This window comes from Pleurodeles waltl, chromosome 10, assembly GCF_031143425.1.
Source record: "Pleurodeles waltl isolate 20211129_DDA chromosome 10, aPleWal1.hap1.20221129, whole genome shotgun sequence".
Lineage (NCBI taxonomy): Eukaryota > Metazoa > Chordata > Amphibia > Caudata > Salamandridae > Pleurodeles > Pleurodeles waltl.
This window is the reverse complement of record NC_090449.1, coordinates 816,251,781-816,269,719: the sequence shown is the minus strand read 5'-3', so window position 1 is coordinate 816,269,719 and position 17,939 is coordinate 816,251,781. Positions and strand designations below refer to the sequence as shown.

At 40.2% G+C, this 17,939-nt stretch overlaps 1 protein-coding gene across 2 annotated transcripts in view; it reads right to left on the bottom strand.

Annotated features, from left to right (window-relative positions):
• Positions 1–17,939, bottom strand: part of MYRIP (myosin VIIA and Rab interacting protein) — a 1,334,264-nt gene that overhangs the window by 437,517 nt on the left and 878,808 nt on the right. For both annotated transcript variants that reach the window (XM_069211480.1, XM_069211479.1), the window contains exon 5: positions 16,901–16,978. In XM_069211480.1, coding sequence (XP_069067581.1) covers positions 16,901–16,978 — 78 coding nt within the window. The remainder of the gene's footprint in view (positions 1–16,900; positions 16,979–17,939) is intronic.

Below are 17,939 nucleotides of genomic sequence, written 5' to 3'. Positions count from 1 at the left end.
ACAGTTTTGATTTTTTTGTGGCTATTTTTTTTAATTTATAGAAAAGGGAAGTGAGGCGACTTCAGAAAAATAAGGGTTTCTATATTTGGATATAAAGGGCACATTTACAAAAAAAGTCACAAAGCGCAGCACAGCAAGTCACCTTGCTGTGTTGCACTGTGTGACAGTGAAAGGGCAGGAATGCTCCATGTCTAACATTATACAGCACATTCCTGCCTTTTCTTAGTGCTGGTGCACAATTTGCTACTTAGCACTAATGCAGACATTCTTTCACTATGGTGCAAGGGTGCCGGCATTTTAAGCAGGATTGCTTTTGTGCAGGAAGAGACACCTTGCTGCACAAAACCAACCCACTGATTTTTTGCAGCACACATAGAAAGAGCACAAAATGAGGCAAAATAAAGACATTTCTCCTCATTACACCTCACCTGTGGAGGCGCAGCAGCTTTGTCACATTCCTAGATCTACCACTTACAGAAAACCTGGGAATTTGTCAAACTCCATGGATGTTGTGTGGGGACACCTACACACCACCCATGGCATGCTTCTCTGGGGCAGAGTAATGCAACACAGTGAGTTGTGCTGTGTTGCATTACTCTGGATTTATCAAGCCATACAAGGCCACTGAAGGCCATGCAAGGTGGCCTTAAGTGGCGTAATAAATCACATTTTAGGAGTTGCATTGCTTTTGCACCCCTGTGCATGGTACAAAAGTGGCACAACCCTTAAATAAATCTGCCCCACAGTATGGATAAAAGGAAATCTGATGCTTAGGAGGGCATTTGTGCTCTTCTGACAGGTTGTCCCAGGCTACTGCATTCTCCTCCTAAAAGAAAATGTTTGTCTTGCAAAGGCCACAGAAAAGTGCTTTATTCAAGTAGGCTGGGTTGTTTGTAGCCTATCATGCCACAACCTGTGATGGTGCTGGTTGGCCTGCTTGCACAGATACAGAGGCACCTGATAAGGCATCTAGCTCTGCCTCTCTGCTCTAGCTAGACATTAGGTATAACATATCCCCATTGTTCCCATACTATTCTGCTTCCTGTTGCCTCTGCTAAATTCCTTTTAGCACAATTTATAGTTCACGTGGTTTGTGCACACTTTCTTCCCTCCAGGTTCCATCTCAAAGAAATGCCATGCAATAGATTCCTTTGGTGGCTTAGGAGATGCAGTTAGTACAGCTGGTGCTTGTTCATCACTATCAGATGAAGGCATGTTTTCTTCTCACCAAATTTCTGCACAGTTTGAAAAGAAGAACCTCATGCATGCAGTCTTAGTTGGCAGAACGTCATCGTGGGACGCTCTGTAGAACGTCCTTTGGTAATGAAGTTTATAATAGTAAGTTATAGAAACACTGAAGGAAGCTTGATCTTACTGTTTATATGAAGCAGACATAAAGGAAGTATAATCCATGTTATTACAAACCAACAATAACCTTTTCTACATTTTTATGACCCCACAAGCTTCTCGCAAGAAGTGCACGAGAGCAGAGACACTCCATATAGACATGTGTTTGGTTAGTTTTAATGTCTTACATTATTGTACGATGTACAGACTCTGCTTTCCTCATTTGTGACAATATTTTGGATGTATTCACATCTACTACTGGTTTCAGTATCTCATTTCATTGTTTAAAGGATATTTTTTTTCCTGGAGAAAACCTGTCCAAAATCATGTCTTCTATTGATTCACATCAAGAGCCAAGCCATCTAATTGATTGGAGCCTCCAAAGGCCACCAAATCCTCTTAGTATAGGAATTTATAAAATTCTGAAGAAGCTAAAAAAGTCTCAAGGACAGTGACATGTATGTTGTGTCACAATGAATTTTCACATGGCACACGCAGACATTATTTTGGCACCACTGGAATTTGCTGTTATATGTGTTCAAAGCACCCAATAGGATTGCTAGGGCAGAGGTACAGAAAAGTGCTGAGTTATCATATGGCAGAAGTACTACAGAGATGAATGCAGGTAGGGATTGGGTTCTCTGTTAAAACATCTCCCTTTTTTGATTGCTATACATACACTGATCTCACCTTTAGATGTTCTTCAAAGGTGACATGGGTGTGCAGTACTGTGTGTAGAGACAAAGAGCACTTTTCATTGAGATATGTACCCCCAGGGTAGTAGCCATGTTTATTACAGTATCAGGAGATATTGGCTTCTCTGCTGACATTTCACCCCAAAGTGACCTTTGAATGTTTAATTGAGTTTGTAGGGTTTCTGAACATAATTTAATATTTTATTTCCAAGGTAAACATTCTAGGAAAGGAAAAAGAGGAATCTTGTTTACGCACATTGCTTCCAAAGACAATACCTTTGCACAACAGTGTATTAGAAAAGACTGCACTGCCTGCTAAAATCCCTCCATTCAGAGATATATAAGCTTAAAAGCATGTGATAGAAGTTTCTCTGCTCTTTCCATGCATGATAGGTGTGTAAGGTTCAATGAAATCAAGTGATGTTCTATGGTAAAATCTCTTATTAAATAACTGTATGTATTACAGTGTAAAAAAGAACTCACCTCTCTAGAAACTCGTCACTGTTAGAAAACAGCTGTCTATTGTAGATTATGGGGACGGACTGCCTTCTGCGGTAAGGGATTTCAGTAGGATGATGGGTATGTGTTGTACTGTTTTGGAAGACATTTATACTCCACTCTCTAATTTCTCCCCACTATTGAGGACTATACCAGTTGTCTTAGGCATTAAATTGGTGTTATAGGGCTGACAATGTACAATGTACTATTAGAAACAAGTCATCCTTTATAAAGTAGCATAGACCAAGGCAAAAAATATTTGTAAGTATATTAAAAGATAGGACTAGAATATGTTATATTGTTCTGAATGTGAAAGAGATTTACATAAACACAAACATTAGAATTTTGTAACAGAAAATGTGTGTACCATCTATTACAAATATTGGCTATTTACTCTCTTCGATGTGGGGAGGGACTTCTCTCTGCAGTAAATCCTCTTTGTTGGATGATAGCTGTGTAGGGTAAGGTATTGGAAGAAATGTATCTGTGTACTCTGGCTTATAGTCCACTACTGAGAACTATATCAGTTATTGTAGGCCCTCAACCGGGGTTCGTCCACGGAGCCACACATGATGGCCTATAAGACAGGAGAGGGCTTTTAATAAATACAATACCTCAAAACAGAACAGCTGCAGGGCAACATATGTTATTTGTTGATCATTCAAAACAAGAGCTCTGAAAGGGTACTATTCTGCAGTACACTAATGAATGTATATAGCAGAGCATGTAGAGGTAGTGCTAGCTCCTATAAAGAATCTTCATACTTGTAATGATTATATGTAGTCCAGTTTAGTTACTGTTTTGTATTTCTGTTGGAATCTTTCTGTTCACTCATGGATGTACATAGAAGAATGGAGATACAGCCCTGTGTCTTATAAGAAATATCCCCAGTATATTGGAAGTACATGGAAGGATGTACACAACATTGTGTTGTCAATGATACCTCTTCTCAAGGTGATGGGTGTCCATACGAGTGAGTGTAGAGGGAGCACTTTCTCTTCAAAGATCTTTCCTCAGGCTTGTATAATTGGATAATGCAGTAGGACTGGGAGTTGCAGTAAAATATAAATTGTGTGTTGGGTAAGAGGTGTTTTGATGAGTATTTTCTGCGTATCAAACTGGCATTTTTAAATGGGTTTCTTGACATCAAAGGCAGAAACTCTAATTTACATTTTTAATTTGCAAGAGAACATCATTACTAAAGTGAAGATGTTTCTAATATACACACTGATACTGATTCATTTATGTTATGACAACTTAATTTTTTTACTATTAAAAAAGTTCAATCATTATATAGTCGTTATCCTTGGTAGGCAACATAACAACATGAATAGAACATCTTTACTAAAGTGATGTAAGACGTTTCCAATATACACACTGATACGGATTCATTTATTTTATGACAACTTAATTTTTTTACTATTAAAAAAGTTCAATCATTATATAGTCGTTATCCTTGATAAGCCACATAACAATGAACATTAACTTCAATGCTTTTTGTCTGTTTATATGTACATAGATGTTTACAAACATTATTTGTCTCTATTAACTTTGGATCTAGAATTATGAGATAGGGTGACTGACTTATGCTTTACTGTAAGCCATGTGTCCCCACACTCAGTCCACCCAATTAATTTTTAAGGTCAGCTGTGCAGTGGCCAGAGCTGATTGTTCGCCTGTGATGAAAAATATTGGCCACAGCAGTGTATGGTTTACTATAATTTGATATCTGAAAAGCTTTAAAGTTGGCGATATCAGAATTGATTTTACTGCCATCATCTCTACATCTTTGTAGCATGAGAATAAGATATTTTGAACTGTGCCTCACAACTAATGTAGACAGTACTTCTTGTATGCAGGCTAGACAGCAGTTATTCTGCACAGCTTTCACAAAATGTTTTTCAAAAGCTACTGACTTGCAATCTGGTACTGTAAGGTACACAAATCGCTCTGATTGAATGTCAGCTCTGCCTGAATTAGAACAATTGACACATTAATAGTTCCAGGAAGAGTTTGAAGGAGTCATTAACTGCACTTCCTTCCTTTTTTTGACACATTTAGCAATATTATTAAAAACCCATGGGCATCCTTTTGCACATTCAAAATGAATGTTTTACAGGGCTGTGACTTTGCTTTATAGTGTTGGCCTTGTCACCTACCTTTGTGGTGGAAGGAGAAAAGCTGAAGTGGAAGTGAGTGAGTGTGGGGAACTGCAATCTGCATGTGGACAGTCTGGACAGAATCAGCAGGGGGAGACCAGGAGACATGGCCGTCTGGGGGGCCGCATCGCTGCCACAGGGATCGGGGGCCCAGAAGCCAAGAGTTAGTGGCAACAGCTGTTCCCATCCGACAATGCCCTGTGAAGTTAGGTAGGAGGTGGCAAGGCACGAGGCATGTGGCTCTTCATTGTACAGAGTGGCACTACACTCCGTTATGGTGTCTGTGCTAGGGAAGGAGTGGAGGTGCTGCAGAGGCCACTGAGCTACAAGCTCAGAGTAGCTTGTGGCCCTGTGCCTCCCTTGAGAAAACTGCAGCCACCAGTCACCATCCTCACCATTATCCCTGCAAGGCTCTCCTCTGCAAACCTAGGCCTGGGCCTGCACATGGACTTGGGTGCCTGGTTGCCAGGCTCCCAATAACCTCCTGCCCTTTGTATGTTTCCAAGCCATTCTCCCCTAGGAGCTGCTTGAGCCCCCCCAGACTTCCGGGCCTTTGTGGCACACTGACCCTCAGAGGGCCTCAAGAGGAGATGTCTTTTCAGTTGTACCTAGCTAAAGGCATTCGGGGGGACACATCTATTGGATGTTAGGTTAGGAGGGTATTAAGGGGGTATTAAGTCAAGTGAAGTTTAAATCCAGTACAACCAACAACTCCCAGAAGAGCTGACCTCAACCAAGGTGTGACAAGTGAAAATTGAGAACTGTAAAGTTATCAACAGTTAAAAACCCTCTGGCTACTGCTACTGTCACTGTACAGTTGTGTGAGTGAGTCCCATGATGACAGATGAGATCAGGAAGGATCAGGACCATGGTGTATGCGGGACTCAGGAAAAGAAAGCGCAAAACTCAATCAGAGGCAGCACTCCTTAAGAGGAACGCAAAGAGCAAAAATTTAAAAAGTTCATTAATGTCACCGATTCCGGTTCTCATAAATGACTCTGAACTTGAGAATGAGTCATGTGTTCAAGGGAAACCAGAGGGGCAGCTACAGCCATATGCCCTCAACCGATTGGCAATAATAGACGTGTTTAAAATGGCATAGGCAATTAAAATTAACCCCGCTATGAAGGCAAGCAGCTATGCAGTGTTGGACTGTTTAGAGCTCAAGCCCTGACGTAACTAATCCCTAGAGGTTGATAAGGTCCGTTGATGAAAGGGCTAGCGTGGCAACCAGTCCTGGTATCCGGCCATATCCATTGTCACCAAAATAGTGATACAAAGAAGGGAGTAAGCATCCAACATAGTGCTCCCGACAGGGGTTGTTCTCCACAGGAGTCTGTCTGCAAATTCCAGTTTACAGGGAACGCCTGAGCCCTCTACCCAGGCTGATTCAAACCTTTCCATATCATGACATGAAGATGTGCATCCTGGTCAACTCAGCATGTTACTATAATTATTTCCAGCATACAAGGAAACGTATGTTGACTTAATCCCACCTACTGATATAGGTCCTTTATCAGGTATATACCACAATGAAAGTACAGCCATTGAGGCAAAAGATAAGAAGTGTTCCTTCGGGAATACCTAGTATTAAACTCAGAGCCATGTCACACAGATGATTGTGCAGGGTAGCCAGGTCAACCCAACAAGGGCACAAACTTTACTAAGTGCATATGTGGAGAGGTTACTGACAACCTGATGCAATTATCATCATTACTTAATGAAATCTTCGCAGAGGTCAAAGTAACTGCAACAGAGGAAGGCAGGGTGATCACCACAAGCACCCTGGGATCCAGCAAAAACATACAACCTACAATGGCAACTGCAGGCAACCCAGACTCAGGGCTGGATTTAGATATTGTTGATCGGGCTACTCCATCACAACAGTGACTGTAGTTCATCCGCTGAAATCTAAATCTCATTGGCCATAACAGCATTTAGATTTCGGCGGACGGGATATCTGTCACCGTTGTGATGGAGTACCCCATCTGCTAATATCTAAATCAGGCCCTCAGTTGTAATATTGGAAGTAGCACCACCCCAGTATCAAGGTTGCGTTAGATGTATTTGCATGTAACCCAGAATTAGACAATTCAGAGACAATCAAACCGAGCTTAGACCAAATCACCAAACACTTGTAATGCAGATTCCTGTCACTGGGATACATGGCTGCCAGATTTTTCTGGTGGTGCGACCGCCAGGAAAATGCTGGCAGTCTTCCACGTTGTAATACCGCTAGTGGTATTATGGCGTCTGCCAGGCTGGAAGTGCTCACCTCCAGCTCGGCGAACCGTGGAAAGGCACCGGGATAGGTGGAGTATCGGCGGTATAGCTCAGACCAAACCGCCAAACACTCGTAATTTGGTGGTCTTCCCCGCCAGCGGTGAGACTGCCAGACTCGTAATGAGGGCCTATGTGTGATCGGTCCTTCTGTATATATCTGGCACAATGATCCTTGCTCTTATTCTTAACTTCATAACTATACAAAATATACCTCTACAATATACCATCCATTGGTAACATTATCTTGGAGATAATGAACAGGCAAGCAGCTTTGGGCCATTTTGAAAATGAATGCTAAACTCAAATTTGTAGTTGTCCTGACTGGGAGAAATACCATCACGTGTTCAGAGATAGAGCTAATTAAGTTTTGGTTGAAAGCTACTGCTGATGATTTGAGAAATAAGTGGCTTCTTACTTCTCAAATCATCTTGAGACTCAATGATTTACTGTCACTAAAAATGATATTTGATTCAGATGTTACTCTTACATTCATTTTGTGTACCTTTAAGACATTGAAAAATCATACTTTTGCACACCAGTGCTTCTCTGGAATAATCATGCATTGAAGATTTACAGCAAAGTATTTTTCTTGGAAACATATCTTTCAATTTGAGATCTATACCATTGGAAGCACATAAAATGATAAATTATTGAGGTTGTTTGGATAACTGAAGTTTAACCACAAGTTAAAAATAAGTAGATTTGGTATGGCATCAAAGATGCACTTTATACATGTTCATGATTTTACTAGTTTGAAATGCTTTCAAAAAGCTACACATCGTTCAAAAAAGCATGGTGGTCTAGGACATGGTGGGAAAAGGAAATGCTGCAAAGTAAGAGAGCTCTCAAGAAAACCTAAATCTCTGACGTGAGCTCTGTGAACACATTTTCGAATTATAGCTTGTTTTCATCCATGTCTGATAAAACATCATTTTTACACTGGCCATCAGACAGTACTAAAATGGTGAAAAAGCATTGTGGAGTGCTGGCTTGTTTTGAGTTTTAAGAGTATGATGACAGGCAGTTGTACTCAGCACAGGTGATATAAATGGATATGGCATGCAAAGTACTATATATATATATATATATATACTGAAAAAAACAAAGGTTACAAGGACATTATAGTTAGGTTCTGAATGTAGTCGTACAAAACCACAGAAATTCAGCATTTAGAGTTATTTTAAGTAACTCTAACTCATGCCCTAAGGTAACTATAACTCGCGTCCTTGCCATGCACAGTTTATCAATAATTTTATTGTAAATGTTACAGTGATAGTATTAAAGGCGCCATACAAGATCTCATCAATAATATAATATGTGCAGTAATTAGCTGTGCATGGCGAAGATGCGAGTTATAGTTACCTTAGGGCGCGAGTTATAGTTTCTTAAAAGAACTCTAACTGTAAGTGCTGAATCCTGTGGTTTTGTACGATTAAATTCAGAACCTAACTATAGTGTCTATGTAACCTTTGGTTGTTTCAGTAAATTTCTATGTTTTTTTTTTTTAAGTAAAACATTTTTAATTACTATAAGTTATTCCAACCCCTGCGGCTCACGGCCTTCGGCTGTGCGCAGTGGGGGCTGGTTGCAAGGCCTGGCCTGCAGCCAGGCCTTGCAGCCCAGATCTTATAACCACCCAACCCCACACCACGCACGTCCTTTGGCCGTGGGCATCACAGGTTGGCCACAGGACCTGTCTCGGTCAGTGGGTCTGTGAGTGGGTCTGTGAGTGGGTGCATGAGTGGGGCTGAAAGTAGGTGTGTGAGTCTGTGTGGGTCTAAGTGGGTGCATGAGTGTCTGAGTGAGTGTGTGAGTGGGCAAATGAGTCTCTGAGTGCATGTATAAGTGAGGGAATTAGTGTTGTTTTTCTTTCAAATTTTTCCATATTTGCGAATAATTCATGACATTTTGTGAATTTTTGCAAACATCGTGTATGGTGACGCCAATATTTTTTAAATTCATAATTTGCTCCTAAAACACACCTATATCACACCCCTAGTATCAGAGTACCTTCATCCTGATTGGTTATGGCACTTTCAATTTGGATTTTCACCCCCGAGGACCGTGTCCCGTGAAATAAAATGGCAGCTGCAACATTCTAGTCAGGTTGCGGTCAACCAATTGCAATGCTTCTTTTTGCACGCATATTCGTGAAAAATTCAAGAATTTTGTGAATTATTCACAAAATATTTGTGAAGTCATCGCAGCCAGAGATATACACATGTGTTTGCCCTTTAATAGCTCAAAAACTACTGAATGAATTCACACCAAATAAGCGGAAGTGTGATCTGCATACTAAAAACTAACTTTCTGCCAAATTTGGTTTAATTCCGTCCAGCAGTTCGAGCTGTAGACGTGCCTAAAAGTCCTTTGGGAATTAACATAGGAAATTAAACTTTTTTCACCCCATCCCACCTTTTTCTCTGTCCCCACTTGACGGATCTCCCTGAAACTTTCCAAGCGCAACAGGAACCTGTGCAACACTTTTTTGGGGAAAATATTGTGAAGATTTGTCAAATGGTGTCAAAGATATAGGCAAGTGAAAAAATGCCTTTTCTATGGAACATGGCCCGAACTATACCTACCTAGTGGCGTCCACCACTAGGTGAGATATATATATATATATATATATATATATATATATACATACACACACACACATACACACACAATGTAGCCAGCAATAGCAGTTGTGTGGGTATAATGAACCTACAGTTTCCAATTTTTATTCCCATAGGGCTCTTTGCTTCTTAATACAGAAAAAACAGTAGAATGGAAATACAACAAATTTAAAATGAGGGTAGAAATTTACTCAACAAACTGTCATTGTCTGGTTTGATGCAAATCTAACACCACAAAATAAAATTATGGACTGATGTTGAAACATTTCAAACACTCATCCTAGTCACAGATCTGGGTTTAATCCATCGGTATTTTGCTCACCACAGCACACCAGTTTGCACCCTGCTATATGCAAATCAGTCTTGACCCTGCTCCCCATGAGAACATCCTAGCCCGAACTGCCAAGCCAGTTCCACCCTGGATCAGAAACAAGCATCCTGGGACCGATTTTGGGGTATCACCTCCTTATTAGCCAGGCTAGCTTGAATCCAGTGGCATTCAAGCTAGTCTGGCTGATGAGGGTTGATACCTCAAAACCAGTCCGAGCATGATTTATGTCACCAAGACCCCTAAATGGCAATATTGGACCATATTATGGTTACCCATTTTGTATCATATATATATATATATATATATATATATTATATAAATATATATATACACATTAGAGTGGTGACAGTCACACTACAGTTATAGTTATAGTTACCAGAGACAAGAGTTCCTCAAATTTGTGTCCCTTAATAACTTTGCACCCATTTGATGAACCTCTGCAAAACGCTGTACACCTATTGCCCTCTACACAGGGGCAGTGGATGTACAGAAGGTGCAAAGAAAAAAGGGGGTCCCACAACAGACTTGGACCCCAATTAACTTTACATACACTTTTTACATCAGCTGTAGTGAAAAAACTCAGCACGGATTTAAATGAAATTTCACAGGAAGGTACAGAATACTACATAGATGATTCTTTTTCACACAGCAAATACATTGGGTCAGTGGTTGTTAAGATATAAGACAAACGACTTCCTGAGATCCAAGTAGCAAAATACTACTAAAAGAGCGAAGGAAGCCCAAAAAATAAACTAGACTGCATATGCAAAATTTCAGATTTACTATACAACAAATATATAACAAATATAATAAATCTTAATCTACCTAAGTTTTCTTTCCATGCTCTCTGGCTCACAAAATAAAACTGTGCCTAATAAAGCAAACAAAAAACATCTTCCTTATGCACTTCTGTACATAAAAATGGAAAAGTGACCTAGAAGCGAGGTACACAAACTATTATAGGGGTACATGATAACTGCCCATTAGGAAAAAAACTAATAATCTCAATTATTTTTTTTAACAACAATGATTAGCTTTCATTCATTTTGGGCTTCATATGCAGCGCAATTCTACTAAAAATAGCATGGAAGCCTCAAAGAAAAGCTAGGCTATATTTATAATAATCAGAATTACTACATGGACAACTAAAAGACGCATTTACGGTGACATGATTATGTAAACCATTAACAAAATATGTAACAAATATGCTAGATAAAAAGAAAGAAGTCACATTAAATCTGATTACCACTCTGTAGTTATAGTTAGGAATCATTAAGGGGGTGGAAAGAAAAAAGGTTTTCCACCAATACATTTTTCATAGACTATTGTATTCGATGTAGCACAAAAATGGCTGAACAGATTTACATGAAATTTGGCAGGTTTAGACATTATGGTGCACAGTTAATGATTTTTGGGTGCTGCAGGTAAGTACGGTAAGTATTTTTCAAATTATAAGGCTGTAAACTTAGTGATATCTGTGACTGCTGTACTTTTGCAGAATTTCACAAAACTTGATCTGAACTCTGATTGGTTAATGACTGCCATTGCAAATGTTTAAGGCAGTCAAATGTTTTAAGGCCATTTTGCCAGTGTTCTGGATTAGGGCCTTAGATCTAGGTATGTATTAGGTTTTATATTTTTCCTACATATTACCACTTTAATAAAGTGATAATAGGTAGTTAAAAATAATCATAAATTTCCAAATATTTTAGCAAAATATTACGGAGTACCGCAGTATTACCTAGGAAATACCACAGTACATTAGTAAAGAGGTAATATGTAGGGAACTACAATAAAATATACTTACCTATATCTAAGGCGCTACCACAGAACGCGATCAAAATATAGTAAAACCAATATGGCTGTTTTTCATTTTCTAGAAACAGCCATTCCCCAATTATATACTGGCTTTTCATCGCCATGTACCACAGCATACCATGGCCCAAAATACAACTAAGGTCTAGCTGTTTTATTCCACTCAATGCCACTTCAGTGGGCGCCACTATTGTGGCGTTCTTCCATCATGTATGGTGTCAAATGAGCAATGCAATACTTAAGTCAGATTTACAAAGCAACACAAGGCCACCATACATGGCCCTGCATTGATCAGTAAATCTTGAGAAACATAAAGCAACACAATTTACTGTTTTGCCTCATTCTGCACACCATAATCAACATTGCTGCAAAATTTCACATACATCCGTACACCACTCCACTGCATGTCACTACACTATACACCACTCTACTTCATGGTATTTCAGTATATGCCACTCCAGTGCACACCACTCCACAACAGTCCACTCAATGCAATTCCACTGTACTCCACTATACACTATTGCATTCTACACCACTTCACTGTATGCCACTCCACTGTACGAGACTCCACCGTACACCACTACACTCTATATTACACTGTATACCACTACATTCCACACTCTTACACTATATGCACCTCCCCTCTCTACCACTCCAATCTACACAACTCCACTGTCTGCCATTCCACTTGATACTATTCTACTGTATTCCATTCCAGTGTAAGTCACTCCACTCTACACTGTTCTACTGCACACTACTCCACTATAAGCTAAAAGCTATTCCATTGTATGCCACTCCACTGTATGCTACTCCAGTGTACACCACTCCAGTGTAGGCCACTTCATTCTATGCTATTCCATTGAATGCCTTTCCAGTTTACACAACTACACTGTACGCTAATACACTCTTGCGCCACTCCATTGTACAACACTCCACGCTATTACACTGTACGCAACTCCATTTTACATCAGTCCATGCTAAGCTAATAGATGCTATGCAACTCCACTCTATGCCACTTCAGTGTGCACCACTCCACTTTATGCTACTCCACTCTATGGTATTCCATACTATGCCATTCCACTTTAAGCCACTCCACTCTATGTTATTCCACTGTATGCAACTCAATTGTACAAAAACTCCATACTATATGCCACTACAGGGTATGCTACCCCATAGTACGCCATTCCAGTTTATGCCACTTCACTCTATGCCACTCCATTCTACATTATTCCCTGGAATGCCACTCCACTGTATGCTATTACTTTGTACCCCATTCAATTGTATACGCCTACTGTCTACACCACTAGACTGTATATCATTAAACTGTACATTATTCCACTGTTCTGGTAATCCACCATAAGCCAATCCAATCTAGAACACTTCACTGTATGCTATTCCACTGTATGCCACTACACTGTACGCTTCTCCACTCTATGCCTCTCCATTCTAATCTACTCAACTCTACACTACTCCATTTTACACTATTCCATTAGATGCCAATCCACTGTATCCCACTTCACTGTATGCTGTTACACTATACCCGCACTCCACTGTGCACCACTACAGTCTACACAACTCCATTGTTCGCCACTCCACAGTATGCTACTCGACTATATGCTATTGTACTTAAATGTACGTCACTCCACTCCACACTATTCCACTTTATGGCACTCCACATTGCGTTACTCAACTCTATGCCACTCCAGTGTACGCCACTCCATTCTACACTAGTCCACTAGACTCCTTCCACACCATTCCACTCTATGCTATTCCACTCTACTCCACTTTCCTGTATGCCACTCCAATTGGTGTGGCTTGACTGTACGCCACTCCAGCCTATGCCCTCCACTGTATGCTATTAAACTCCATGCAACTTCAATCTTCATCACTCTATGCAACAGTATTCCACTCTAACCCACTTCACTGTACACCACTCCAGTTTATACCCCTCCAATGTATGTCACTCCACTGTATTCTACTTCAATGTATTCCATTACATTATGTCACTCCACAGTACAACACTCCTCTCTATGACACACCATTGTACACCACTCCAGTCTGTGCCACTCCACTGTATGCTACTCCACTACAGGCTATTCCACTCTACCCCACTCCACTCTACAACACACCACAATATGCTATTCCACTGTATCCCACTCCACTGTATGCTACTCTACGCCACACCAATGTACTCTCCTCCACTCTATATAACTCCACTCTACAAAACTCCATTACACTCAATGCAACTCTACTAGACTCAAATCAGCTCTATCTCCGTATAGTTCACTGTATAAATTTGTACTCAACTCTATGCCCTTACACTCCATTGTTCAGCACTCTACAACAGTTTCCAACACTGTATGTGAAAGCATTCCACTCTACTGTATGAGATGCCACTCCTATTTGCAACAGTTTACTCGACTTTATGCTACACAACCACAATTTAAGCCACTCCACTCTATGATAATCCACTGTACCCTACTCCACTCTATGCCACTCCACTGTACACAATTCCACTCTATGCTATTAGACTCTATGCCACTCCACTCTTGTACACTCCACTGTACCGTATTCCACTGTATGCTACTCCACTGTGCAATGATCCACTCCACGCCATTACAGTGAACACCACTCCACTCCACTGTATGGCATTCTCCTCCACTCAATGTAACTACACTCTATAAAAGTTTACTACACTTTATGGCACTCTATGTTACTCTACTCCACTCTATCCCCATACACTCCACTGTACAAATCTACACTCTTTTCTATGCTCATACACTCCATCCCATTATACAACACTTTCCTAAACTCAACGACACAGCACTCCACATTACTGTATGAGCCCCCACTCCAATTTATAACAGTTTACTACCTATGCTATGTCACTGCACTCCATGCCCCTCTAATCTACGACACACCAGTACACTCTATTATAATTTACTCCACACCATGTTGTACCACTCCACTTTACTCTACTCCACTGTATGAGACTTTAACTCGCTCTCTGCTACTGTACAACAATCCACTGTACGCAGCTCCACTTTTTGACACACTACTGTACTCTATGCATCTCCACTCTACAACACACTCTTACACTGTATGCCATTCTCTGACACGTTATTCCAGGCTACTCCCCTACACTCCACTGTACAGCACTGTACTATACAATATTTCACTGTACAACACTTTACTCCACTCTATGCTGCTCTACAATACTTTAGTCAACTATATGACCCTGTATGCAACTCTTTGAATGCCACAGCACCCTACTTTACTCCACTCTACACCACTCTATGACATTGCACTTTAACTCTATATGCCGATCCACTCTACAACACTGTACTATACACCACTCCACTTGACAAAACCCTACTAGAAAGTATGTACTCTACTCTACTGTCATTTACAACACACCACTAAACTCTACTGTGCAACACAGTAACTCCAAATTATGACACTTTACTTGACTGCATGCTACGCCACTCCACTCTACTGCAATCCATGCCACTAAAGTCTATGACATGCCACTACACTCTATGACACTTTACTCCACTCTCTACTACCCAATAGTGCTCCACTGTACTACACTCGACTAAACTTCAGTCTACTACACCTGATCTCACTCTACATCACTATACCATACTCCGCTCGATTCCACTCTGTTTTCTGACACTCTACTCTACTGTATGCAACAATCTACATCATTGTACTACACTCTATGCCCTCTAAAACGCTCTACTCCACTCTTTGCCCATCCACTCTACACCACTGTATTACACTGTATAACACTTGTCAACATGCCACTCCACTCCACTCCTCTCTACGAGATGCCACTCCACTATACTATTCGCCACTCCACTATATGACACGGCACTCTACTCTACGATACTCTCTGAACTGAACCATTAAAAACATCCCGCCCGACAGATATTCAGTTGCTTGACGCTGCACTACATAGATGCACAAATTCATGTATAGTCCGATTTCAATGGGCAGCATAAAGTTTGAACATCGCTAATAAACGCACACTGACTCCGGGGGGGGCAGCTGTAATGAAAGGACTAGTGGCTAAAAGGTAAAGGATGATCGGTGTGCCCTATGTTCTTCTTGACAAATGAATCACAAAAAGAATAAAAATATCTTGATATCTTCTTCTACTATGCAGACTAATTCACTCCCAAATAGCACCTGGTGAGACAATCTTTTTTGGACCACTCCATTAATCTCGTTCTCCATGAATTCCCTCATTATAACCCTCCAACAGGGCCCCTCAACTTTCCATAGCCCCTTTCCCCCAACCATTTCATTGTTTTATAGCGCTACTCATAACAATGAACCATGTCAGAGCACTTTACATCATACACACTTTATACCGAGACAATTATTCAGGTAGGTGTAAATCAGTTTACAGGAAATGTTACATTAAATAATTAGGATTACATGGTGTAGTAATCAGGCGGGATATTTTAAGAGTGTTTGTTCTGGAGAAGCACAAACTCAGGATTTAAAACATACCACTGTGGTTGTGGTTGGCTTTATTGATAAGAATTTATTTATATCCAAACAAACCCTTTTTAGCAGCATAAGAGTAATAAAAGACTGGGGAAAAAGCATAACATTCTAACCTATACCACACTATCGCCATGCAGCTCTTTGATGACAGTTCATAAGTAACTCTTCTGTATAACGAATGTAACTTAAGAACTACAAGTACCAAAAGGATCTTGGTGACAAAGGCAGTCACCCACTGAGCTATCCACATAAAGTCACCCTGTGATCTGCAGGGTATGTGTTCTTCGCAACAGGCATATTAACCCTGTGTGCTAATCTATGATGAGTAAAATGTGCCACTAGACAATAGGAACATTAATCGCCAGAGATGACACTTTTGGTATTGTTTGAAAACTGCTAGATACACTCCAAATGAGTAGGGTGTGATGGTAGCCTTTAAGAATCCATTACAATAAATTGGGTTTGGTTGGAAAGGTTCTGTTCTCCACATCTGCTTGACAGAGTCGAGGACGGCAGGAACAAAATAGTGCTCCATTTCTCATACTAACTTTCATGCATAGATGTACTTTTTCATTTCATTTTCATTGATTGACAGATTTAATAGTTGCCACAATACATACTGCATAATGCATTTACCTTCTGTTTGCCGGTAGAATGTAGAGTCACTACCGCAGACGCTTCCATCAGTCTCTATACTTTCATCAATTAAACTTCCTTCAAAGGAGAAAAACATAACATATTAGTGGAAATCACTGAATGGTGTGTCTAAAACAGAAGGGGTGCATGCTAACCTTAGGCAATGTTTTCTGTATTTTCACTAAAACCAGGTTTAAACAGAAACGAAAATTGAGCAACCCAATCTTTGTAGTATTCGAAGGGGGAAGAGGAAAGTTTGCCAAATCACTTTTTTTTAAACATTTAGTTGGTATCTTACAAAAAGTAAGTGTTACTGTCTTGCCACACATTTTATACTGAAAATGATTTTATCTAAGATCTTGGTAAGCCGAGCCTTCCGGCTTACGGCCAAATCAACTTTCTCTAAGGGATAAAGCTGAAAATCCATGGTAGCCAATCTTTCCGGGACCAAGTTCACAACATAAAGTTGTTCTCAGTTAAAGCCTCCTTGAATCTCGCGCAGGCATAGGTGAGCCACCAAGGCTTAACTCAAAGGATGCATGTAGTGAGAGTCTACAGTACAAAATAGTTACAGCAGTGACAATATGGTAAGAATGTCCAACCAAGGCTGTGTGTTATATAACAGTTTACAATCTCATAGATATTAAATATGTTTACACAACAAACAGGAAATTTTAACCATAGAAAATGCAGAATGCAACAGTAACAGACTGATGAAATACTATAACAAAATAAAAATGGCAACATTAAATTCTTGCATGTAACACTTCTAAATTTTAGGCATTCTACCTTGTGGGCTAAAAGGTTTACTTAGGCTTACTTATTTATTATTTAAAAGTAGAGTTCTTTCCTGTCAAAAAGGGGTTATCTTGACAGGTTTATTTCAGGTCTAAAAGCTGCAGGACTCAGGCTACACAGGTAGAACTGAAGCCATGCTCCCTATGTCAGCCTAGTGGACAGCACAACATGACTACAGTCCATACCACTGGTGTTTCCTGCCCCATATGCCATAGTCTTACTGTGAAGTAAGTTACATATG